We start from the raw sequence: 26,535 nt of genomic DNA on the forward strand, positions 1-26,535 counted from the left end.
CCAGAGCTGCTGTAGCAGGTCATCTCAAGGCTGCAGGTTGGTCATTTATACAGTGCAAATGATTATCATTGCAAATGAACGCTGAGATAATAGAGAAGTGAAGGTGATGTGAGCCCCACAAAACGAGTCAGAACTGGAAATAATATGAACAATGAAGACAGGGCCGACATGACGTCTATGTTGCACAGTTCTTCCCGTTTCATTAGCATATACACCGTAACTTCTTAACGTTTCACCATGTATTCATACCACATAATCATGTACCGACCAACACTCACTTAAAATGATGTCAAATACACAGTATTTCTGAAATAAACTTTATTTTCAGGAACGATTTCACACTTTTAAAATAAAACTATGTACATTTACAATTCACTCCCCTTGTAGATAGAAGGAAATACCCAGTATACTATGGTTATAGGGAATAAAGAAGGCAATATAGTTATATAGTAAAAGCACAACAGACATTTATATATTTAATATAGAAATTTCCTCTTAATCACCAAACACCTTCCCTCTAAATAATGAATGAAGGGATTTCATTGCCGTCTAAACAGAATTGCCACTAAATCAGGATTAACCCAATGAGAGTTAGGGTTATACAAATATAACAAGGGCTTCCTCTGTGCACGCTTTATATGGTGGAACAGCTGTATGGTATTTGATCACTAGCATTAAGAGTTGAAACATCCTGATCACAGTTAAGGTTACGCATACACATGGCCGTATCATTAGGCTGTGGGTTTCTTTCTTATTAAAACATGTAAGTGGCCCTCAGAAATAGGCTGCTGGTTGTGCTTATGTGGGACCTGAAAAGGTCACCCTTGCTTCCAAAAACAACTCAACCACTGTTACTGTGATCCCAAGGTCACCCCTTTCGTATACTTGTGACATTTTGAAATTATTAGGAATTCTAGAAGTTATTTACTAAACATGGCCAGAGATGTGTAGAGGAACACGCCCCTTCTCTCAAAACCGGAGTGACGGAGGTTAACATCTTCAACATATTAAATAATATATATAAAAAAATATTTTTACAATGACCATAACAGGTTTTGGAATGACCTGATAGGTGTTGATGTTACCAACATGGGATTTTCAAAAAGCCAATAATTTAAACTAAAACCAAGCCTAGGTAATCAATTTGAAATGCTTGTAGTTTCCATTTTAGAGTGACAAGGGCATGGTTAAGACATGTGGGATTTACATTATTTCTTTACAATCAATTGTGTGCGTATTTATTCATTTTTTAAATAAGGCAACCATCATTTTATATTTTCATTCATAATGAAATGCAGTTATTTGTGGTAACTGACCAATCGAAACAAGATTAGCTTTGCTTTTCAATTCTTTCCCCACACATACATACATACATACATACATACATACATACATACATACATACATACATACGCACATACCAGCTTTGGGCAATGTACAAATCATTGCGCTTTATCCTAATGATCCAAGTTAAAACACAATAAAAAAAAAAAAAAAGAGAACACAGCACTTCCTCATGAGGTATATATACTTTGAGACTGTGCTGACAGATCGAATGTTACTTGAAATCTGACATTATGCTACTATAGTGAGTGAAAGGCAAGGCTTTGTGCTGTTGCTCCAACACACTTTATAAAAAAAAAAGTTACAATGACAGGTGAGCCAGGTAGGAAACTAAATTTAAAAAATGCGGCACATTCCAAAATAGACGTTCCCAAAAAAGGGAACAAGGTCATTGCTTAGTTTCAGCACTGCAGTATTAATTTGATTATAATGCATCATAAGCATGTTAGAACATTCTCACAGTTTAGTATGAAATGTGTCACCAGCTTATTTAATGAACTAATTGAATTACTGTTACACTGGCAGAAATGCCACAACCCACTCCTTTGTAAAACTCTGGTCATCGTCTAATGGCTTACCACATATGCTAGTGGTCGATCAATAGTTACATGTCAAACTCATAGTTGACATGATAATCGTAGTATACTCTTATAACATGCTGATAATGCATTATGAGCCAACGGTGCCTTTAAATAAAACTTCAGCAAAAACAGCTGGAACTGGATACCATGCCATTGAAGCACATCTAATCGTATCATTCATCAAGAGTTAACTATTTGTGGAAAAATTGCAATCCTCTGGTTGGAGAATATCTGTACTGCCTGTGTCCCCAACAAAGAGACCGATACACACGGCCTACAGCGGTATTGGATTCCTTTCCATTCCAGTCAAAAGACCACTGCTGGCTGTAGCCACACTATTGCGCGATGCATTGATTCCTCTGTGGGGTTTGATTTTCTTTTCCTGTCCCTGTTTCCTAGCGCATCGCCGACTGAATCAGCACTACCGCTGCCCCTGTGCCTCATGTTACACAAGCACCACAAGCACACCTACCATGTTCACCACTAACAAATATCTGGGAATAACTATCGTCCTGTCCAGACACAATTCTACTGGAGTCAATATTCACCAGGTCCTAGAAGTCCTGGAAACGGCAAAAAAAAACAGCGTGCAGTAAGGCAAAACTAGGCTGTGGAATAAGTTTGACAATGTGATTTTGAGGAAAAAAAAAAGAAGAAAAAAAAAAAGTGTCATCTTTGAGAATATTAGCCAGTTAAGTCTTATCCACAGAGTAATTATATTCTTAAACATTGAATGCTCGTAAAAGATTACGCATTGAGGGTTACTGTTAAGATTCAAATGCAGGTGGCGTTTATGTCACAAAGTAACGTCTTCGCCAGAGACGATACATGAGGAATTTTGCTTATGTATAATAACATTATTATATACAATTCAGCATAAGAGACTCTTGCCGGACATCTTTTTTATTATTATCAAAGAAGCACTATGGTTTTAAATAACAGTTCTTGGCCCACTCATTGTTCAACTCAACTCGAGGATTAAACCTCCCATGTTCACACAAAGAAAAAAAAAAAAGTGAAGGAAGTCATTTCTATGTTGGTTTTGTTTTCTCCTATTTTCTAAAAGGTATATGTTGGATCCTTTGCGTTGCCGTGCCACTCTACCTTCTCCAAGCGCACGCCAAAGCTCCAACTGGCAACCGCCAAACGCCAACGCTCCCGCCCGCCCGCCTGCCGTCCGGGCTCTACACCTCCTCCGGAGCCACGGGTCTTTTCAGGTCCCGGATCTGCTTGACCAGGTAGTTCTTCTCGTCACAGAACTGCTCGTCCTCGGAGCGATCCGTCTGGAAATGGCTCAGGAACTCCACTAGTTTGGTCTGGTTCTTCAGCAGGATGTCCAACACGGGCTGCGTCTTGTTGGGGTTTGCAACGAAGACCTAGAACGTAATGAAGTATGAATGGTATGTTTTGGAGTCACAGAGGTATGATCCTATGGCACATTAACCGACCGATGTCTGAAATCAAATGTTCTCCTTCACCCAAGGCAGACCATGAACTGGCAGACCCCTGAAATGTAACATTTCAGTTGAGGCTGCTTGAATGTGTTCAGTAGAATGTGTGCAGTACTGGGCCTATCGATAACCGTTGATAGGCCTCCTACGGTTTGCATAAAAATGATTATCAGAATGAGGGCAAAATACCCACGTAAACATGACAGATTAGTTATAAGCTGGAACACTCTGCCTTGTTCCAAAATTAACAAACAACGTGTGCTTTGATCAGATGGCAAGGACATCACATGCATGCATCACACCTTAAAGACGTGAAAGGCTTCAAACTGGATGTTGCGGCTATTGTCTCTCAACAAGTTCATCATCAGTTTGAGGTTTTCGGCCCGGCTGATGTACTTGGTCATCACAGTGAAGTTGTGCCTGTCCAGGAGAAGTTCGCCAAGAAGCTGAGGAAAACAATAGTTACGAAACACTGAGTTCAACCCGAAGAATTTTTAGACTTGAACTGGTAGCAAAGAAATATACACCTGTTTTGTTCAAGGGTTCAAAGAATCATTTCACTACCTTCAAAGACTGACGTTTGGTAACATAGTTGTCAGAATGCAGGAGCTTTTCGTATTCTGTAAAAACCTGAGGGCATATAAAAGGTTAGAAAGTTTGGCACAATGATTATATTAAATGATAAAGACTCTAAAATCATGAACTACAATGTTTGCCACTTCCAGATTGACAGTCGAAGGCTTACCCTGTCATAGTTGGTCTCCAGGAAGTCTGCACACATTATCTTGTGCCTTGTCAGTAGGTCCTAGTGGGGGTTAAAATAGATTATGAAGTTAGAAATGCAATCAGTTTATAATTCAATTTAAAATATCAAATTGTATATTCAAAATGTTAAGACACTCAAAGGTATCCATTAAAACAGGTAGTTGAATGTTGTAATTGTAAGAATAATTTGAATCAGATCGAAGGCTCGACCACACTGATTTTTGCTTATACAACAGGAGTAATGTGACATGAGTTAGCATGTGTTTTGCTTAACCACAGCCTTGAAGTAGAGTGCAACATGTTTAAATAGAGGGAAAGTACCTTGATCCTTTAAATATGCATCTCTTATCTAAAAGCAATCTGATAATCTGTGACGCTGCCATTGTAACAGCAGTTATAACTTAACTGAACACTAAAAGATAGATTATATCACGGTACCTTGAATGAGGCGAAAGCGTCTGATGCGATGTCAAAGGTGGACAGCTCCACGAATCGGAAGAAGCAGTACAACTCTTCGGAAAACAGCACGGTTCGTGCTAGAGGTTCATGGCGCAAGCACTCTCTTAACATCATTCCACAGTTCAGGGCCACTTCTGCACTTTCATATCTGTAAACATGGTTTACAAACATGTATAACAACAACATATAGATTGTTACACTTGAGTGGTATACAAGTGTAACAATCTAGTGGTTTACAAAGATGCTCAGACATTGGACATCATGGACATGGTGAACGTACCCTTTTAGGAGCATGAAGAGAATCTGTGGATGCGAGGAGATGTATTCTACCGTGGGCGTTCGAGTACCAATTTGACGTCGTACGATGTTGCTGAACAAATGCACCACATCCTTCTTCCCCTGGGAAAATATACCATTCGTCATTAGTACGCCAATGCTTTGCAAACAGGCCAATGCTTTGGGCATCGCAATTCCAATATTCAGAATCATTTGATTATGCACTGCAGAAAGGAATCAATAACCATTGGTCAATCAACAAACACAACAATCATCACAGATGGAAGTTAAGTTCTACTCACCTCAAAGTCGATTCTTTGCAGATTTGCAATGAGAGTGATGAGGAGGTTGGTGTTGTACAGCTCTTGTGCCAGCTGGGCTACGGCCTCAGTTTGAGGCTCCTTGTCACCTGTGCCACACAGCACTTCTTTCAGAGAGGACAGGTTCTTCGAAACCTCCTCTGCAACCTTAATAACCAGAACACAGTGTAAGCACCAGTTAAACCCGACTTGCAACCACACAAAACCTAAACAGATCTGGTTAAGAATATACAAATGCTCACCTTTTCACACTTTTTGCTCTCTGTGGCATCCAGCTTCTCCATGTAAGCCATGTTCTCTTTCAAGTTTTTCACTATCTCAGCCGGACTCTTCTGAGACTTTCCAAAAGGAAACGGCATGATGGAGGCTTACTTGTTCCTTAACCTTTGAAATAGAAACGAGAAAGATTGAGTGTTAAAATAATCCTCATATGTGTCTAGTTAGTGAAGAGGCGTTACTTCCCTATGTAGCAGAGACAGGGCTGACACTGAATGCATTCTAGGGTTGTCTTAAAGCCAGCTTCGCCATTTTAACGTCAAAACGCTTCCATGGGTTATTTTGTGTGTGTGTGTGTGTGTGTGTGTGTGTGTGTGTGTGTGTGTGTGTGTAGTGACTATGACCAAAATAGATGTCAGAGAACCACAACAGGTAGTCTACGGGTAAAACAATGGTGGTATAAAATGATCGAGACACGACTGCGGGGTGGTTTCGTACCGTCCGACTTTAACGCAAGCCCCCACTCAAACAATGACAGTGCTCATAGATTTAACACGAGATTAGTAGTGAGATAATCAAGAACGAACAAATCCACTGACATTTTTTTTGTTGTATTGACTAGCCCAGGGCTTGAGCCCACATCCAGCTGGAATTATGAATCTAAAAAAGCTAACTAAAAAAAGTAAACGCCACGTTAGGGGCCGTGTTGATCGATGGGCCATGTCGGCGATTACGAGGAAGTTAGTTAGATTGATTAGCAGAAACAACTCACCCGATTGACTTTTACTTTTGAACTTGAGGAGGGATTGTTGGCTAAAGGTTAGCTAGCTAAACTCAGCTAACAGGCTCGCCACTGAAACGTAGCCCTACGTGCTCATCAATATATCTCTCTGGGATATTCGGCGATAGTTTTACGGAGTGGCACTTCGAGCGTTCCTACAGATTTGAGCTCGCCGTCTTCATCGCGTTCGTCCAGCATATATCTAGAATTCACCGCTCCGGCCGTCCGCCACCACAGCCGCTAGGATGCTAGCTCACTTTTTGCAGAAAGCTTGAGGGCTGGACACCAGCCTGTCAACTTTATTTCCCTGTTCTGCTCAGGCTGCTGTCTCTGCGCTCTTCTCTCTCCGGGACATTGGGCGGGTGGTGGGTGGGTTTTTTTTTTTTTTTTTGCAACTTTTTTTTTCTACAAATGTGACTGTCGTCTTTTTTAACCAATCCCCTCGATGGAAAGTAGTGACGTGAGCCTTTGCGAAGTGGACGCCTGTTTTTGTTTCCAGCACACCCCGATCAGGGGGGGTGGAGTTACGAAGATACCGGAAAGGGTTAGACCGCCGCCCTCGTGGACTGCGCTGTTGATTAAATCAAACACAAACACTGTCTAAAAGACAAATTGGGCTGTTCGTTTATATATTTATCGTTGGTGATGTCTTTGTATGATTTTATACTTGTAACCATCAGCATCCTTGTCTTTTAAGCTTTTGGTATGCACACTGGTAGACATCAGCCAAGTTTAATACGAACATTCTCCCAATACACAGCTAAACCTATAAAAAAACACGAATGCCACTCCATACCAAAAATAAATTGTTGCACAAAATCTAAATATCTACCTTTTAAAAAACCGCTCGGAAAAGTTAACTTTAATAACCGAGGTGACTTCAATTCAGCACGGGAAACCCCCCTCTTAAATCGTTTAAGTTAACATCCGTCGTTCGTGCTCGTTAATAACACGACTTTAAACCCTATCTCCTCATGTAATAAACAGTAAGGCGCTGTGTTCACCGCGTCGGCGGGGTTTTCAACCCGCAAACATGTTTACATTTTATGGGGAAAAAACCCCACGAGTGCAACGTCACTTGAACGCTACGCAGCGGCGGTGAGACGGAACCCAAGGCAGCGCGATCACTTCTCAGCGGGCACGGAAAACATCACGTCCACCCACAGCAGCAGCAGCAGCAGCACGCTTCTACACCCAACCCTCAGCTCCAGCCCAACAAGATTTCTCCCCAGGTACCGTCAGAAGTTTGTCCGTGCACCCGCACCCCCCCCGCCCGGTGCGAATGCGGTGTGTATCGCGTGTCCTATTGTGGTTCTCTAGGCCGTATTGTTTACGGTGGAGCACGGGGTCCTGTTTTCAGAGAGATTGTATCGGGCACGGCGCTCTTCACTCGCAAAAGGTGGTACCCGAAGACCCGCGTATGTCATTTAAACGTCTCGATGTGTAAAGGGGATCTTTCGTTGTACTTTTTTTGCTGGGATACGATGATAACCCGTTTCGCTCGTGGTTCCTTGCTGTGATCGAGATTAGTTTTACGAATCAAAGGCCTTGCTAATGTAGGTGGCTGCTTTAGATGCTCACACTTGTATTTGTTTGGAGATATAGTTTGTGGGAGACACACACCCCCGTAAATTCAAAACTTTGCTGAAGAAGAGATATAGTCACTTTTCCCATTTCCCCGCTGGTTTGATACCAAATGGGCTGCGCAATGGCCATTTGCTGTATCATGGCGTTAATATAACCTCTGACTTTACGGAATATGTTCATACAGACTACATAGTGTTTCACTATTAGATACTATTTGGTGTTTAGACGTCGGACTCCGCAGCTTTTGTCGCCGGCCGCCGCAATGCAATCCTGGCCTTGCTATCATGGCAGTTGCTAAATCAAGGCGTCGCGTCTATCCCCACGTTATTGTGATCAAAACCGCACTTTCGGTTTGTATTTTATAAACTATTACACATCTTTTTCAACCCTGCATTGGTGATGGGTATTATTTTACTAATATTATACACCAATCACAAAGCCTACCCTATCCTTATCAACAGAGCATTCAGACAATCTATAACGTACTGAAGCCGAATATGACTTGTGGATTATATATTACATATATTATTTCAAAATATATATTATATATTTATATATGAAACTATAAAATGATCTAGGTTTAGCTCCTCCTTTAAGTATTTATGTTTTGGTAATGTTTCATTGTTGAATGCACAAACTACAGCAAAAACCACAAACTATACTGAATGTTTTATATTGTATTTGGGTCATACCTAGGCTTAATACGTATAGCTAAAATAAATGCTTAGACGAAGCCACTGCGTTACATTTGTATCAACAGTTAACAGTGAGGCAAACTGAAATCCCTTCATCATTGGGGTCATTTTGAATAATTGGGTACCAGGAATTTATTGTTGGTGCCAGTTATATGCTGAATGTATGTATCAATAAATACCTGATATCTGTGAATTAAGGTTTTTGTATCTCTATTCCTCTGCCCTATTGACACTTGATCATGGTCACAACATTATCTTTTATTTTTTTCTCCCAGTTTTAGCTAACTGCCTAATGCACCAGTTGATTGTGTAATTACAAACACATGCACAGTTGCAACCACTTCTGTCCACATTTAGACAGTTAGTCTTTAATCTGATGGCTGTTCCCTTTTATATTCCATATCATTTGATTATCCTTTATTGAAAACCCTTTACACCAAGTCTTTCCGTCACACCAATGCAGTGTCAAAACGATTTGTCATTGAATACAATGATATTTTTGACTGATAGTACTAGACTTGCTGCTTATAGATTCAACAATGGAACTATTTTGAAGCCTTTTCCAATTTACTTCTATTGCTGTTTAGTCATCCAAAAGGTACTTACTGTCCTATTTCAGATTAATGCTATTAATGAGCACTATAAAGGTTAGGAACCTTGCCTACGGTTTCCTACAGGTAGGCTGCTGAGGTTCTGTGATCAAAAACAAGAACCTTTCTGCTGGATGTTAAACACCCTAACCAGCCTCACTGCCCCTACTTAATGTTTCCTACACAAAAAGGAAGAAAATGGAATCATACTTAACTTCTTTTTGGCTGCACTTTAGAAAAGGCATCTCATTTAAGTTTAAATCACTTTAGGCATCTGGCAACTTGTAATAAGCTTATATATCAATAATAACATTAGTGATAGTTTTATAACAAAAATAATGGTTACACGTCTTATTTTTCAGTTGGAAGCCTGCCACAAAGAGCCATGTCGGTACAGAGGAAAGGAGCCGCAGCCCATCTGCCTAAATGTGCCTTTTGCAGAACCAACCGCGACAAGGAGTGTGGACAGCTACTGCTGTCAGACAACCAGAAGGTGGCAGCTCACCACAAGTGTATGGTAGGTCGTAGTACACACAGACTCCATTGTATGGAAGCGTTGTATTTTTAAGGCACGTCTTATTCTAGAAATTATTTTAATGGGGACCTTTGAAATATGTACATATATATATGTATATATTCTGAAATGATAACTTTCTAACTTTTTTTTTAAATCCCCATGTAGCTTTTCTCCTCAGCACTTGTCAGTTCACACTTAGAGAGTGATAACCTTGGAGGATTTTCCATCGAGGATGTGAAGAAAGAGATCAAAAGAGGAAGCAAACTGGTGAGTGTCCAAAGTTAACAGACCTGGTTAGGTAAACCAAAATCATATATCTGCCCCGGAAAATAATTTGCAGTGCTTCACTGACATACATTTTCAATGAATTCGAGAAAACGTATGACCACCTGTGCTTGGCTATATAGATGCGTTCAGACTTTTGGACCTACACCCATATCGACTCCTAATGTCATTATTTCAAAATGATCACCTATAATGTTTGTTTTAACTTTGCCTTTTGGCCAGTAGCATAGCTGGTGTAACACGTGTGTGTGTGTGTGTGTGTGTGTGTGTGTGTGTGTGTGTGTCTGTCCGTCCGTCCGTCCCAGATGTGTTCCTCGTGTCATCGACCTGGGGCCACCATCGGCTGTGATGTGAAGACATGCCGGAGGACTTATCATTACTACTGCGCACTGAAAGACCGCGCACAGATCAAGGAGAATCCCTCGCAAGGGATCTTTCTGTGAGTCACATTGCGCGCAACGCTATCAGCAAAGATCAGAATGAAATAAAAATTAACATCAATCATATTTTTTTCCCCCCTCTTTCTTTGATGCAGTGTTTATTGTCGCAAACACAGAGATGCCTCCCGGGATGGTCCAGAAGGTAACATGATCATCACAAGGGTTTTATTCATAGCGTGACTTCTACATAATGGACATAACATTCCTTTCCTTTGGCAAAGTGCTTAACAATAAGAGGAATTGTTTTGAAAGGATTCCGACTATTCAGCATCATACTACCATTGGCTGATAAGCTGCTATGGCCGCACACTAAATTGTCAGGCTTTATTAAATTATATATATATATATATATACAGTATGCTTCTATCATTTATTCAAATCACACCTGTAATTACATCCCGACATTAGCGAGTAGTTTGGCGAGTTGTGTCAGTCAACAACATGTAGTAGAGCCAGTGTTTGTGTAGTAGAGCCATATGTCGAGCGCTTCTAAAAATAAATCCTTCCTACGCAATGTTTCTTGGTTTTGGTCCTTCGGTTAATTTATTCGCTGGGGGCTATGTTGTTTAATTCGTTTCATTTTTTTTTATTAATGATGATTATGTTTCCATTCTAGACGAGGAGGAGGACGTGGCCAATGAGTCAGATTCGGCCCCTCCCCAGAATAAGGGCCGTGGAAGGTTTGAGAAGGGCAGAAACAAGCTCGGGTCTCACGGCCAGTCAGAAGACGGATGCTCTACCTCGTCCCAGGGTGCAGACGAGGAGCGGTCGTCACATGTAAGACAACAAGCCCCCTTCTTTGGTTCGGTTTGGTCGTTAATCACCCATTGTTACGGTATAGCAATGTTTATGTCAGCTGGGCTAGAGAGGCGACAGGGACAGTACTGACGTCACGTTAAGCTGTAAATAGCAACAGCTGGGAGCGCAGGTGAGTCTCTGGTGGCGGGACTCTGAGGCTCGAAAGGACCAAAGAAGGACCTGACACAGAGGACAGCACGACTCCAGTTTCCTACACTCTGTGAAAGAACTTTGTTTTGCAAACAAACGACGACGCACCCCAACAACGAGGTACCTGGTAGGGTGTGTTCGAGAGCGCTGCCCGCATGCGATGACTATGTTCCAGCAGTTTCTCACACCTACCCGCCTTGATAGAGAAGATCGCACTCACCCAGGGAAGGTCAGGTCCACGTTTCAAGTTAACTGCAACACGCGGGGAGAGACGCTAGGTCACGGGTTGAATGACCGAGTCCCTAATAACTTGTTAACATAACAGTAACATTACTTAACGTTTCAGCGAGACCGGTCACCACTGAGGGCCAGCCCTGGAGACAGCGGGCAGCGCTGTGGGTTCTGCCACGCGGGGGATGAGGAGAACCAAACCAGGGGTGTGCTCCACACTGATAATGCAAAGAAGGTTGCAGCACACTACAGGTGTATGGTAAGGGCGGAACATCCCAATGCTTGTGGTTTAAAGGAACCTTTTGGGGGTTATAAAAACATTATAAAAACACATTGTTTTTATAATGTTAATTTTGTTTCTAACCCCGCTCCACTTTTTTTTTCATCCCAGCTGTTTTCATCTGGGACCGTTCAGCTGACCACTACTTCACGCGCCGAGTTTGGAAATTTTGATGTCAAAACGGTCCTCCAGGAAATTAAGAGAGGGAAGAGAATGGTGTGTAGCTCCGCTTTTTCAAACAGCATTTCAAACATTTCTTTGGACTAAATTGAGTGGTAGTAATTCGCACTTTGAGGATTACCAAATAAAGTAAGATTTTTACTTCTGCTTTTTAGAAATGTACACTCTGCAGTCAGTTAGGCGCAACGATTGGGTGTGAGATCAAGGCTTGTGCGAAGACCTACCATTATCATTGCGGCCTGCAGGATAAAGCCAAGTATATCGAAAATATGGCCCGTGGCATCTACAAGTAAGCACAAACACAACGTTAATCATCATCAGTTTTATGTAATTACAGCTGTGGTAATTATTGAGCTGGATACATTAGCTCAATATCACGCAGAAATGATCGTGATATATTCTGTGTTTATCGGTGTAAAGACTATACTGCAAGAATCACAGTGGCAACGAGGAAAGGGACGAGGAAGACGAGGAGAGAGAACATCGCAGTCGAGAGCGGGCTGCAAACGACCGCGCAGCAACACTAACTGAGTCGCACCTGAACGGACACTAGGGTAACATACAATATGATCTTCCATATTTACCTTTTTTAAATGTTGATTTACTATTCTGCAACTTAACGTTGCAAATAATTGAAAGGCAATGCAAAAGAGTATTAAAACATTAACTCACACGCATTTTGCATGTTAGTTACAATAATGGTTGTTCTGGTGTTTTTTTTTTTCACTTTTTATAGGTTCAAGAAGCAGTTCACACATTTGGGGCAGAAGAAGAGTTCAAAGATGAGACAAAATTATCTATTTTTAATTACTGAATCTTGGCAGAACAGAAAGGCTCCCACAGAAACTTCCAGGGGACGGATGTGTTATCAGGATATGCAGCAGTGGTCTTCATGACGCCTACGTGAAGACAAACAATTTCCCTGCCCGTGGATCGCTCCATCATTCCTTCTCTTGTAGTCTTGGTTTCGGGCGAAGTAAAGGCATATGTAATTTTACCACAAAGTGATATATGATCGGACGTTGGATTGCCATATATCCTGCCTATTTTCCCCATCGTTTACATTTAACTTGCCTAGACAGACATATTCTTCCTATAGCCTAGCTTCTGATGGATTCGCGTTTAAGAGGGTTGTACTTCTTGTTTATATATGAAGCCGTGCGATTTGATTGATCGTGTCTTATGGTCTGGAAGCCCTTCTTTCTTTGTATGTAACATTTTGCTACTGTATCATCATCACCGTGAATGATTTTGAATATTTGAACTCATACAGTCACAATTAAAGTTTTTTGCCAGCATGCACTTGTGTCTCTCCACTATTAGATGTGGTATTTTTTATGTTTCTCTTTAAGTGCTCTTCCCCCCCCCCCCCCCTGTACTCCCCGAAAGGTATCCATTAAATTGGAAAAATAATGTTATTTTACACATAAGCGTTTGTGAGTCTCAAGTGTGGCCTGATTGCATCAGGGGATAAGAAAGATCCCTTTGCGCCTTTGCTCTAATAGGCCTATTGATCGTAACCGGTGGTGTCTACTCATCACTCACTACACAATGCAACTACTACATTTTGGTGATAAATTAGCAGAATTAAATAAATGATCAATAATAGGCCTACTTTTTTAAATATAATAAATAAATAATTAAAACCCAATTGTTGCACCTAACTGACTGCAGAGTGTACATTTAATAACCTAAACGAAGTACTATAGACCTATTGTGTACCGAGAGGCTAAACTACATACCACCAACATAATGTAGTTCCCTTTTCCCCACGTGGGCGGTACTTATACACGGTCAGTCCCCCCCCATAGGCCCACCCTTTTCTGCGTCAAGGCTGAATCTACAGCGGGGAAGCCGTCATAGCAACGTAGTACGCCGTGTTCTGGAATAGTGTGAGGTCTCTGTGACGGTACCTTTAGCGGAAATCATTCTGAACTTCGCTTTGGAGTGCGTAAAAACCGACTGATATTCTCATGGCGACGCAAAGCTCCTCTGTTGTGGTAAGTTCTTCTTCGGAATGATAGGAGGACGAACGCTCAGGGGGTAACTATGGGGTTGGGTGCCAGGGTTTTGGTCATGTTTTGCGATAGAATACCCCGAATACGTGGAATACCTCCTAGTAAAAGAACCAGTAATTATTTTAACTTCCTGGTTTATTATCCGTTCGGGGTCCATAGACGGACCTTCATCAGACCGCGGAGATGCGTGCGTTTAGCGGGGCCTGCGTCGTCTTCACACTGGCGTGCTCTACGCATGGCACATGTGACGTTAGCGAGCGCACACACCCGTGCCCAAAACCTGTCAATGGAAATGCATAGTAGCGGAAAATACAAAACCACGCAGGCCAAGCTCACAGGCACGCGGTGGTTTTTACGAATGTGTCGAATCCCTAATTGATACTAGATGATTAAACCTATGCATCGACCTACTTAGAAACAGGCTACTACATGCAGTTAACGCGCTACGCTTGTTTTGCCTGTGTACCACAATTGGCGCGCGCAATAGGGATCATGGTTGTACTATTATTTGAATGGTAACCAAAAACAAACCAAACTAAGCAATTCAAATGTCAACAAACATGTTTTACGTAGGTGAGGTGATGGATAAATGTATATTGCCAATAGGTTGAATAGGTTTACTGGTTAAACAGACGTTATAACGTTACATCAAAGTGACCTTCACCCACAGATAACCCAGAATCTACCAGATTCTAATGTTTCACAACAATTTGGCTATACTCCCAGGTTAAGGCGATTTCTGTTGTGTTCAATAGTGTCTGCCATTCAATTACAGAAGAGTTACCTTCATTGACTTATTTTAATACATATCGGGATTATTGTCTATTGCATTCCCCAAAACGAATTCCAACCATACAAGGAAAGACTACAAAGTAAACATTTGCTCATTTTTTCGCACCAAAGCGACAGCCGATCCTTCACGTAATGTCCCCATGGCCACAGCTGCTGGCTATTTTAAAACAAGCCCAAACCGAAGAGCTTGTTTTCAACAGAGTAACAAAAACCATAGCACCACTACCATGGGAACCAATGTTTGCTTCCTTTTGCTACTGTGAGAAAATACCCACTACTGATCAAGTTCTGGGTCAGTGTGTGTGTTACATGTTAATCCGCCTGGTACCGGTAGTTTAAGACCACCACATGACATGTCATAAATTATCTAGCTTCACGTGACTGTCAGCGCTATCTAGCAATTGGATTTTAGAAAAGCAGCAAATACTTAATAAGCATGTTTTGGAATTACTGGAAGGAGCCAATGTTTTTGTTATTAGTACTCATAGTAACTGTGGTAACAAAACGTCGTCATATATATGGAAGTGCAGTTGGAATCGTTTAATTCCATCATTCATTTGTTCACTACAATAACAACAATTCAGTTTTACTATGACTAATCTTGGTTTAGTTCGCGTGAGCAGCACATCTGATATTTCTCCAGTGTTCTATAATAGCTTTTTGGGGAACATTATTTGGAGCAGAAAGACAGAATGTGCACCATCATACAGACACACACACACACAGACCCCACCCATTTAAATTCCTGCCTTGCAACATGCGATTGCATATTAAGATTTGTTGCAAGCCTTCCCTTGTCTTCTCATTACTTTAACGAATCAACATGCGTTTCATTGTATTCCAGCTCAGCGATGAAGAGAAGGGCTATGACCTGGACCTTTTCTGCATACCAAAGCACTATGCCGCTGACTTGGATAGGGTTTACATCCCACACGGGCTCATCCTGGACAGGTTGGTATCTCATGCTGGGGAAAAGTGTTCTGTCCTCACATCCCCTGACATTGCATTCATCTATAGCGCTAGCCCTCACGACTTAACCAGGTCAATGCTTAACATCTCATCCCCTCCCTCACCCCCTCCCTGACAGGACAGAGAGGCTGGCCAGGGAGATCATGAAGGACATGGGGGGGCACCACATCGTGGCCTTGTGCGTGCTCAAGGGGGGCTACAAGTTCTTCGCTGACCTGTTGGACTACATCAAGGCCCTGAACCGGAATAATGACCAGTCGATCCCGATGACGGTGGACTTCATCCGTCTGAAGAGCTACAGTGTAATTATACTTCTTCGGGGATGACTTTATGTGTGTGTGTGGCGGCGGGTGTTTCTGCATGGGGCTTGGTGGCATCCTTAGGTGTGGAGTTACAAATCAAGCCTCAGGGCTGAAACCTTTCCCCTTATTAATGTGTTAATAGATAACTTGTCCCTGAGAACAGATAAGGGAATCTGTAATGTGACTCTGTTTGATGATTTCTTGACAGAATGACCAGTCCACAGGGGATATAAAAGTAATAGGTGGGGATGACCTGTCTACACTCACAGGAAAGGTGAGCATTGAAAACCGTATGATGAATGCCATACATACATATATATTTTCCAGATTATATTAAAATATTTTTGCACATATTTATTCTTTATTCTCGAGCCGGCGCTAGAACTGTGATATATTATAATACATGGTGTCAAGGTGTTTAAATCCAATAAACGGTGGTAGCCCTGAAGATAAAGAACATTCAGCCGTTTTTATATTACTAGTGAGTCAGTTTATTGTTATTTTAACCAACATCAAGTCCTTGCTTTGTTTGTCTTTCCCAAACAGAACGTCCTGATTGTGGAGGTAGGTCTGCTCTCCCTATCAGCTTTAGTTAGTCTTAAGTTACACTTTTGCATGATTACATCATTCATGTTAAAAACTCCCTTTCTTCTTTCAAGGATATTATCGATACAGGGAAGACAATGATGACACTATTGCAACTACTTAAGCAATACAAACCCAAAATGGTTAAAGTAGCAAGGTAATGTTTTGCATGCTGCTGTCTTTCAAATTCTAACCGCAGTTTGTTGTTTGTCTACATTGCCCTACAAAGGAAATCAGCAGTATATGTGTCCACAGTGAATCTGAAAAATGCAGACGGTGCACTCTGAATGGCTGTACAGGCAAAACGATGGCAGGTCAACAGACAAGTGCAGTAACTAGTTTGTCAATTCAGATATCTTGGTTTTAAAATTAATTAACAAACTAGTTAACAAAATAGTTCACATCTCAGTACGTAAAAGATTTAACTTTCGATTTTTGTGTCCATTCTTTTATTTCGATTAGAAGATCAAAAAAGATAACAGAAAAAACAACCAGAAGTATTATTTTGTTGGAATATCCACTTCAATTAAGTTAAACCAAGATTATGTATTAAGGCCCTGACACGCCAAACAAACGTCAAAGAACTAGCCATGAGCAAGGCCAACTTTTGCGTTGGCTGTCCCTGTCCATAAAGTTGCCATTGAACACACCGCAAACACTACAGCAATGAGCTGACAGCAAATTTGCCTGTGTGAGAGGAGATATCTCCCTACTAGCAGTTAGAGGAAGTCTGTATTTGTGTGTATATATATATTGTATACATATACACATAAAGGGACAGCAGAAGACTATATACAAACAAAAACAAAGCTTTGAAAAAGCTTTGTCACAGAGCAACCACAGAGCACACACAGAGCAACCATTCTATCACTACCCTAAACACTAACCACTCTAGTTCAGTTGTTTTTGGTAATATAGCTACTTCTAATCGAGAATATGGGAAAAATGATGAATGATCAAATGAGATGAAGTGGAGAAATCTTTTTGTTGATGAAGGGGCTTGCTGCTTTGCCCACTTCCGTTTCTCATGCATTGATTTGCTACGGCTGAACGGGCAATCTGAGTGAATTCTCTCAGACGGCCTCCGTCCCTGATGCAACATGCTGAATCGGCCAAATAACCGTCGACAGGGGCCAACGGTGCGGGACACACTGCAGAAACTAGTGCCAACGACGCTCGGGGAAGGCTGTCCGTCGGCCCGGTGTGTCAGGGCCTTTAAGGCTAGGGTAGGCAGTTTATTCAGAAGCATTTTTTGGCATATTCGTTGAAATTATCTTAACATCCCGAGCAATCTATAAAGAAATACAACATCTGGTATCTGTGGATATTGCAGGCCTGCAATAAGCCTGTTAAATCAACTTCTTAAATCAACCTGTTAAATCCACTTAAGTCATTTGGCCCAAAATGAAATAATTGGACATCCTACCGGTCTGCCCCGGTCTGAACTATCTACCCTAATGCACTCTGCCAGGGGTTTCCACAAGGCTAGGCAGACCCATTGCTTGTAATTGATCTAGTTATGTGTTTTAGGGTATTGGATTTAGAGGGAGGCTTAAAGGAAGGGGACACATTCAAAATCTAGCTTACGCAGTTCCTCCAAATTCCCTACCCTGGCTTCAACCCCATCTTCATTTTAATTATCATCTTGCACAAACAGCTTAATCTCTATCAAGTCATTGGTGACGTATATAGAATACCCAGGCTGTCCGCAGTGCCTGCAGTGTTATGCAGATACTGTGGGCTGCCTTGGTTTTGAGCCAGATTCTGTAGTTTGCAATTTGTACACCTTTTTAACTAAAAATCTGAGCAAGATTCTTTATCACAATATAAAACGTCCACAAATTCAGTCCTAAATTGCCAAACATTTCATTCACTGCAGATTGCCTTTATAGGGCAGCACACTCCATTCATTATTGCTACATTTGAGCCTTTTTCAGTCCTTTGGAGTAATTGTTCAATTATGTTTTTAAGTGTCTTATTTTGCACTTGAATCTCGCACCTTGAAGAGCATGAAAGTTGTGTCATTGATGTGTTTGACATGGCCCACAGTTTGCTGGTGAAGAGGACACCGAGAAGTGTTGGCTACAGGCCAGATTGTAAGTCAAATCAACAATCATGTTGACCATTACCGTAATTTAATAATGATAATGAACTAAATTATAATTTATAGAGACTTTTGTCAACAAAGCATAAGCCATTTTTTTAATCCTTCTATGTAATTTCTTCCAGTTGTAGGATTTGAGATCCCAGATAAATTTGTGGTTGGGTATGCGCTAGACTACAATGAGTACTTTAGAGATCTAAATGTAAGTATACAAAAATAAATACAACGTTATTGCATCTCTTAATCATCATCATATAAATTATTCACTGATGGCTATAATGGATTTGAATTGTTTTTCAGCATATCTGTGTAATTAGTGAAAGCGGAAAAGAGAAGTACAAGGCATGAAGAAGAAGAGGACTTTGTTGTCACAAATGATGGAAATAGCTTTCAAGGCTTTAGCTAATTTTCTAATGGATTTCTAATTATGTAATGGAAAATATTCATTTAATTGCAGCTCATATCACATGTCTTTCTTTTATCTTCAGAAACCCTGAGGAATCAGTACTATGGTGATAATCCTGAAACATTTAGCACCCTTTTTTATATTCACCTTTTTGAGGCCTCTTTGGGATGCCATGTATGTTTGTAACCGCATGGACAATTTGGTCAACTTTACTGTAAATGTATTTACAGCAATGCTGCTAGTCGAGGTATAGCCTCACTAGTATTATGCTACTCCAAAATAAGCGTGCTATTGTATAATTGTTTGCTTTAATCACAAGTTTATCTTTTGTTATGTTATTTGAGAGCAGACAATAGCCTTAGGGCAAATGAACGTGAATGGATGACAACTGTTTGTCTTTCTTAGTTTGATTGATATCTACATGCTGATTGCACAGTAACGCAGATATACTTTTGCTGTCCGAAAATAAATGCAAATGAGATTGGCCATGTCAAGAATTTTTTCAAGTAAATTGGGAAGACTGGTTTTAGCCTGTCTTTTCTTTGCATGCTGCTTATTTTGGGGTGCACGCGCATCATAGCTGGAACTTTGGCTGTTAGACGTACGACTATTGACTCCTAAAAGAAATGAAGTGAACTGTCGCCCTCTGTAATTAGCTTTAAAACACGCATTGCAAATCATCTAACCTTGCGCTTCCTCTTTAGAGGAGCTTTGAACATAGTCTCATTCAGATGTACAGCAACTGTATATACATACTTCTTAACCTTATTTTCCATAAAATGGTTATTTTTCTGAGCAGCGATATTTCCTTCAGATGCTGGGAAACCAGCTGCACCAATAAGGTTTAGGTTAGTTTTGGATTTACCCAACCAATTATTTTTTTAATGTGCATTTGTGTTGATATTTATAACATTCATGGCCAAAGGAGATTATGATGCATAAAATAAACATGTCAGAGCATCAATCTATACCTGTGAAATTACTATTTTATTACTATCACTCTAATTCATTAAGATGACAAAATTACTCAAATTTAACAATCATAATAATAAGTCACAAAAACATACATTAGGCTACTTGTGGTATAAAGAACTTTAATTATTATGGCATTTACAACTGTTATTGTTTTATAAATACTAAGCCAAGAAACGGGGCTTATCATTAGAATATTTTTTCCAACATTCAGTCCATCTGCCCTCTTGCGGTAAGAATTTTTTTACTACGTTGATGCATTTACAATGTATGAACCATGTCCACAGGCCATACATTTCACAATGTATGAACCATGAACACAATTATTGATTTGTTTGAGAATAAAGTTATCCCTTAAAATACAAAACATATATATTTCTTATCAAGAATAAATAGTTGCATGGGAAAGTTTAATTGATCTTACATTTTACAATGTACTTTAATAAACATATTCATTTTATTTAGGACACGGGTTACCACGAAACACAATGCTAGAAAGAAAGCTAATAATCATGTTGCAACACAGTTGCATTTGAATGGGATGGTTTCGTTTTAACTAAAGTGCATGCCGGTCGAAGCGTTTTCATTGGACAGCTCGGCTCGCGTTCAACTGAAAGGGGCGTCAACTTTGAGGTAGCATTGATAGCCACTGTAAAAGCATCTGTGAGCAATACCGTTTTCGGCGCCGTCCAGGATACAATATTATACGTTTTTTTTGTTAGACGAGGTTTGAGGCTTTGCCATGTGGGGATGGCGTTCAAGCTGACGGACTCGTGTGTTCAGTCGGCGGATTGTTTGTAAGGCCTGTGGACATGGCATTGTGGCTTGCACCTAGCCTCTTCCAGCTAGCGAGCTGAGTGGCCTAGACTGGAAGACTTAGAGTAGCACAGCGTTAGCTTCCCCCAGCTAATGCACTGTGGGCTATAGTAACCTTAACATCAACTAACAACGTCGTTCGGTTAAGTTTAAGGCTTTCCTTTTTTTCCCCTTCTTAAACCTTCGCTATTCATAAGGACACTTTACGTCGCCTTCCTCTCTGGTTAGTGGAACTCACCTGAAGCGATAGCATGCAAGCGTCGTTCCAGAAGTTCCCTCGTCAGTCGATGCTGTTCTGCTCTCTCGGACTAACGGGTCGCTACTAGCTGCTAACCACCGGGCATTGTGCGTTGTGTAGCTGGAGCATGCTAACCAGTACCAGGAAAGTTGGTACCTGGTCATAACGTCAACCGCGAGGTTAGAATAGGGCAGGGACACTTGTTGGGGGCGGGGGGGGTAAATTAACGCTACGGACAACGGGTGGTCGTTCGCATGCCACATGCATGGCCATTAACGCTGCGATGTAATGCAACTCAGGGCCTGGTGGATTGGGCCATGTTTACAGCTGCTGAAGTGTTTGCCTGTCTATAACGTCTGCTCAGTAGTGCGTTGAACACTTAAGACTTTGTAAATGTTCAACCGACAGCCCTCTAGAGTTATATATAGTTTCGTTGGATTAGTGTTTCCACTATCAAGATGAACAATCCTGCAGTTATGACACAAGAGAAGATGGAGTTGGATCTTGAAATTCCAAATTCACTTGTTCAAACTGATGGACAATTGAGAAGATCGAACAGTGCACCCATGATAAATGGCCTAAGGTCTTTATTTTTTCATTTGGACCTATGCTCATTATATCATGTCTGAATTACTGATCGTTATTTTGAACCGTTTCCGATTTGAAAGCTACATTTGCAAGTTTCAATGAATGACTAATTTGGCTCTTGATCAAATGCAACGTACAGCGTATGTTATGGCGTGGTTGGTGATCTGTATTATCGTCATTACAGTGACAACTGTCAAGTGTTCCAGCGAGAGGTTCTTCGCAGCAGGAGAAATAGCACAACTGTTGTCAACAGGCCCAATATGGTATTAAAATGAGTTGACTATGCACACACATGTATTTAATCGGCATTCTTTCTTTGCGGTATTTCACAAATTGAATCCATCCCTGTAATCTCCATTTCCAGGTTCCATCGTCACCCATTCGAGTGCCCAGCACAAGACTTCATCAGATAAAACAAGTGAGGACTCCTGTCACGGGCCCAAGTGATAATACACGTGGTGTCTTTAATTTGATCGTATTTCATGTTCAATTGCTTTTAAACCAACAAGTGGAATAACACGGATAACAGGTTGCCATGTCTAGCAGCATTACTGGAGTAATGCACAATGTAAGGATATCCAGTTCTTAAACAATGTATTTTTTTTTTCAGGAGGAGGGTGTAGATGTAATGAACAGGGAGACGGCTCATGAGAGGTAAGTCATTTAATGGGATTTCAAACAGGGGTGGGCCTTTTCATGGCTTCAACGTGGTGGTATGTATCTTGTGGAGGGAATGGCTGCCTTGCCAAGCTCCAACCTCTTGCTCTTCCTGTGTCCTGCAGGGAGGTGCAAGCAGCCATGCAGATGAGCCAGTCCTGGGAGGAAAGCCTCAATCTGGTACAGCAGGATCCTTGTTATCCATTCTAATCTGTTTAGCCTTAATATACCCTACCGTTGCAATTTGTACATGGCCTCCCTATTGACGAGGTTTGTGCATATAGAATTTAGTTTCTGTTGATGTTTAAAATTGTTAAGAGAAGCCTGCTTGTGGTAGGTCCTTTTTGATGACTGCTACCCACACCGTGACTTTCATACAGCTATTCACACTCAGATTTATGACGACACTGGGATAATTAACAGTGCATGTTATGACCTATGGTCATGGTTGTCCACTCTCTTTCGTCGTAGAGTTTGGACACATATAAACGTGCTAGATTAACTCTTGGAGTTATCAGGGCCACCAGTCTCTCGAGGACAGCCTGAGTAGGTAGTATAATACTCCAACATGTTATTTCCTCAAGACACGTGACGCTGTGCGCTAAATGGGAAGTCTGTACTAAATTATTGTGTACGGTCCTGTAGCGGCAGTTATACAATGGTACAATGTCGGTCTGTCCTGGCATGTGACCAGTGGTCATTTAGAACTGGTTCTAACCTCTTCATCCATCGCCGTTGCAGAGTGACAACGATCTGGAGAAGTCTGTGTCGTCGTCCCCAAAGAGGGTGGACTTTGTTCCCGTCTCCCCCGCCCCATCCCCGACCAGAGGCATCGGCAAGAAGGTGCAACCCCGCGGCTCCCTTTGTCGTGTTGATGTCCTCCTTCTTATGCTGATGACCTCCTTCTTATGTTGACACTCCCCTCACTATGTTGACGCTCTGGCTCATGATGTTTGGACTGATTTTAATTTCATTAGGAGCTCACTGTTATCTCTGTTGTCGTTTGTGTTGTTGCGAGCAGCAATGTTTCTCTCCTTCATTACAAAGTCTGGTGAGCAGCAACGGCCTCTCTCCCAGCCCCATCCCCAGCCCCACCCGGCGCTTCAGGTGAGCACCGCTTGGTCTTTGACCCAAAGAGAGCGTCAGTAACCCTAGAGGGTGAGGCATTTGTCCTGTAAGAATGGGACTCCAGCAGGCCTAGACTATCCTGCACTAGTTTCATGTAACTTGTAGCCAAGTTATTATTATTATTATTATTATTATTATTATTATTATTATTATTATTATTCAATGCCTTGGGCATTGAATAATATTAGACTAGTAAGTTGACCCTCTTAATGTTGACTCGCTGAATGTTAGGTTCATTATGAGGTTTATAATTGCACAGCATGGTGCTACTCAAGTCACAAGGGACTGCATGAATTCCAGTAGGATCTCCGTCCGTCTTTTGAAAGGCTGTGCATTCAGTCTGCATGTTGGGACCTTTGGTCACGGTTGGCCGTTCTCTTGATGGTAGAGTTTGGCCACGTACAAACATGCCAGATTAACTCTTGGAGTTATCAGGGCCACCAGTCTCTCGAGGACAGCCTGAGTAGGTAGTATAATACTCCAACACGTTGCATTATTTGCACCGGTTCATTCTACTTTAAGTGTCAAAATGTACCGTAACTAATTTCTATGCAGTAGTGTGGAAATTCTATGTGTTATGATTTTAAATGCTCTGACAGTTTATATAAATATTTGTGCCTTGTGTTTAGCCGTCGCAGTCAAAGTCCGATCAACTGTATCAGAGCCAGCATACTGGGGCCAATCAAACGCAAAGGTACGGTTGCAAAATCCAGAAATGCTGTTGGTGAAACGCCTTTTGGTTTCCATGAAAGCGCTCTACATTTCTTTTAAAACAACCCTTTTTAAATGTTAATTTGTTTTGCAGGGGAGATGGACATAGAGAGCCAACCTAAAAGACTCTTTCAGGGGACTACCACCATGTTGTCAACAGATATATCCCACCTGTCGGACGTCAGTTCCTGGTAAGGCTTTTGTCCCCAAATCAGGAGAGCATAAGATACTCTCCTGCCCGTGTTCCTGTGGCCTTCATGAGATTTTAACAAAGTGTTGATCTTGGAAAATGCTGTTAAGCCTCTACAAATTGTATTATATTTGCTTTAATCTACCAAGATAATTAAGACTTGTTAGCCTGGCTATTGCCAGACCAAGCTCAATCGAGATTCCCTGTCGTCATTGTGTTAAACCAGCCAATAGCGCGCCAGGGGGAGAAGCCAGCTTGGTGATTGGCTCCCGCAAAAAACGTATCAGAAGCAGAAAGAAACGTACTGCTCTTCTCCAGACCCTTCTGCTGGGCGAATTCAAATCGCTGACAGAACGGACTGGGGGGTACGCAGTCTAAAGACTTAGTAGTACTACAGTATAAATTGGATTCCACTAGGACATATTTATTTACAAGGTGTGATGCTGTACGTGTTCCATTTGATGTACTCTTTGTGTGATTATTGCAATTTCTGGGTTGAATTGGTTTGCTTAAGGCTCAACTAATGTAATGGGCTAATGTAATGTAACGGTATATTCACGTTAAATGCTTTCCCTCAGTCCCAGCCCAGAGTTGCTGGACGGCAGCCTCAGCAGTGTGTGCTCTTCCACTGGATCACCCGGCAAAATGGAGGGAGTCTCGCCTTCCTCCAGCAACTCCCCCTTCACATCCCTCCAGGACCTGTCTCCTAAGTGAACCGGGAGACTCACGAGATACACTAGAGCAGGATAAAGAGACACTAGATAAAGATGAAATGGTAAAAACAACGGTCTCCCTCTTTGAGGAGGGGGGGGAAGATTGTGTTTCCTTCTCGGGACCCTTCACCTAGCTTTAGTTTAAGTGGATTTTCTCCATGTTTTGCTTTTGTGAGGCTGGTGGTTTTGGCTTGAGGTCGGAGGGTCCCAATATGTCTGAAAGGAAACAAAAGCCATGGTGGTGTGCTTTGCTTGTAGAGACACAGGTGGGACTGTTATGACGGGGGAATGAGGAAGACGTGATGGGCACCAGCTGCTAGTTGTGGAGTTTGTTTTTAATGGTGCATCGCTTCATAGTGATACTGTGTTTCCATGTCTATACTGCCAATGTATCAGCTGGTTCTCTCCCGCGAGGGACATTAAGCACTGGACAAAAGAAAAAGACTATTTGGATGTGTAGAATGCCCTGTTTGTGCTGGAAAACGTTTGTTCACAGGCCATTTGTCTGTACAGTCTGCAGGTTTTGTATGAAAGGATTTAAATTATTTTTGTTCCTCTTGCTTTATTGTACGTATATGTGTATATATTAAACCTTGTCTAATATCAGTTTTAATTTAGTTATTGGCTGTGAGGTTGAACACAAGGCACAGACCTTCAGCAAGCCACCAAATTCATGGCCAAGGAGGCATAAGTCAGCGTTCCTGGTTACAATTTTACTGTATTGGAAGTTGTCTGTAACACAAGTTTTCAGTTCCATGTACTTCATATTTTTTTTATGCCATAGGCTGTAAACTGTGTTGAGATTTCCATGCCAGCTTGTCAAACTTGCTGCAAGTTGAATTGCCTACTGTTGGGGCAAAATACTTCACTTGGCAGAAGATCAGACTTAATCAGAGAATGCTCTGTTATTGGGATTGAAACTTTTAAGGCTGCTCCGTCGCTGTTTATACATAATTGTATGCTGAGTAACATTTATGTGCATACGATTTCTTCCTCTGATACTGGCACAAACATTTTAGGTAAAAAATATTGACCTAAAATATTTTTTTTGTTTTTCCTGTTTCTGCTTTTGGTCAGTTTGAAAAAGAGATTTGATGCAGAACCTGTTCCTGCAGTGATGTTTCAGTTGTATGTGAACCGTCTGTGGGAAAGTTCTAAAATAAACCCATTTATTCTTGTTCAAGTGTAGAAGTACTGTCTGTAAGTAATTTGGGACTTAATTCTGTACCGGAACTTGCTTAGTAGTTTTTCAGATTGATTCCTTGAGTAAGGGAAAGTCAATGGACATTTTCTTTAGAAAGGTGGATTTCAGTGCAAAATTTCTACCTCCTTTTTACAAATCACAATAATATATTGCTCTTCAGTCCACATTATCGTTTATTTCCACTAGTTCTGGTTGT

At 41.3% G+C, this 26,535-nt stretch overlaps 4 protein-coding genes and 2 non-coding genes across 6 annotated transcripts; 5 read left to right on the top strand and 1 right to left on the bottom strand.

Annotated features, from left to right (window-relative positions):
• Positions 1 to 313: 313 nt before the first annotated feature.
• Positions 314 to 6,505, bottom strand: cab39l1 (calcium binding protein 39, like 1). Its single transcript, XM_084469981.1, has 9 exons — positions 6,185 to 6,505; positions 5,439 to 5,580; positions 5,179 to 5,343; positions 4,881 to 4,999; positions 4,580 to 4,748; positions 4,122 to 4,181; positions 3,941 to 4,006; positions 3,679 to 3,822; positions 314 to 3,301 (listed from the first exon to the last, which is right to left on the bottom strand). The coding sequence occupies exons 2-9, from the start codon at positions 5,553 to 5,555 to the stop codon at positions 3,110 to 3,112; spliced, it is 1,032 nt and encodes a 343-aa protein (XP_084326107.1). The 5' UTR covers positions 5,556 to 5,580; positions 6,185 to 6,505; the 3' UTR covers positions 314 to 3,109.
• Positions 6,506 to 7,188: 683 nt separating this feature from the next.
• phf6 (PHD finger protein 6) lies at positions 7,189 to 13,244 on the top strand. The gene is made up of 11 exons (XM_084469409.1): positions 7,189 to 7,425; positions 9,428 to 9,582; positions 9,748 to 9,849; positions 10,173 to 10,306; positions 10,403 to 10,449; positions 10,924 to 11,084; positions 11,602 to 11,745; positions 11,878 to 11,982; positions 12,102 to 12,235; positions 12,367 to 12,500; positions 12,683 to 13,244. The coding sequence occupies exons 2-10, from the start codon at positions 9,451 to 9,453 to the stop codon at positions 12,497 to 12,499; spliced, it is 1,092 nt and encodes a 363-aa protein (XP_084325535.1). The 5' UTR covers positions 7,189 to 7,425; positions 9,428 to 9,450; the 3' UTR covers position 12,500; positions 12,683 to 13,244.
• Positions 13,245 to 13,795: 551 nt separating this feature from the next.
• hprt1 (hypoxanthine phosphoribosyltransferase 1) lies at positions 13,796 to 19,608 on the top strand. Its single transcript, XM_084469024.1, has 9 exons — positions 13,796 to 13,946; positions 15,601 to 15,707; positions 15,844 to 16,027; positions 16,236 to 16,301; positions 16,574 to 16,591; positions 16,687 to 16,769; positions 18,662 to 18,708; positions 18,842 to 18,918; positions 19,017 to 19,608. Exons 1-9 carry the CDS (start codon positions 13,920 to 13,922, stop codon positions 19,062 to 19,064), a joined length of 657 nt encoding a protein of 218 aa, XP_084325150.1. The 5' UTR covers positions 13,796 to 13,919; the 3' UTR covers positions 19,065 to 19,608.
• A 1,143-nt stretch (positions 19,609 to 20,751) lies between these two features.
• Positions 20,752 to 26,313, top strand: pabir2 (PABIR family member 2). The gene is made up of 10 exons (XM_084469431.1): positions 20,752 to 21,731; positions 21,921 to 21,999; positions 22,101 to 22,154; positions 22,347 to 22,390; positions 22,519 to 22,573; positions 23,135 to 23,236; positions 23,415 to 23,500; positions 24,151 to 24,215; positions 24,327 to 24,423; positions 25,001 to 26,313. Exons 1-10 carry the CDS (start codon positions 21,607 to 21,609, stop codon positions 25,134 to 25,136), a joined length of 843 nt encoding a protein of 280 aa, XP_084325557.1. The 5' UTR covers positions 20,752 to 21,606; the 3' UTR covers positions 25,137 to 26,313.
• Positions 22,816 to 22,965, top strand: LOC311349413 (small nucleolar RNA U109). The gene has a single exon (XR_014636487.1). It is a non-coding gene; the product is annotated as a small nucleolar RNA U109 (small nucleolar RNA).
• Positions 23,862 to 24,010, top strand: LOC311349415 (small nucleolar RNA U109). Its single transcript, XR_014636488.1, has one exon. It is a non-coding gene; the product is annotated as a small nucleolar RNA U109 (small nucleolar RNA).
• Positions 26,314 to 26,535: the final 222 nt, after the last annotated feature.

Source organism: Micromesistius poutassou (genome assembly GCF_964030765.1).
Source record: "Micromesistius poutassou genome assembly, chromosome: 6".
In the NCBI taxonomy this organism is placed as follows: Eukaryota; Metazoa; Chordata; class Actinopteri; order Gadiformes; family Gadidae; genus Micromesistius; species Micromesistius poutassou.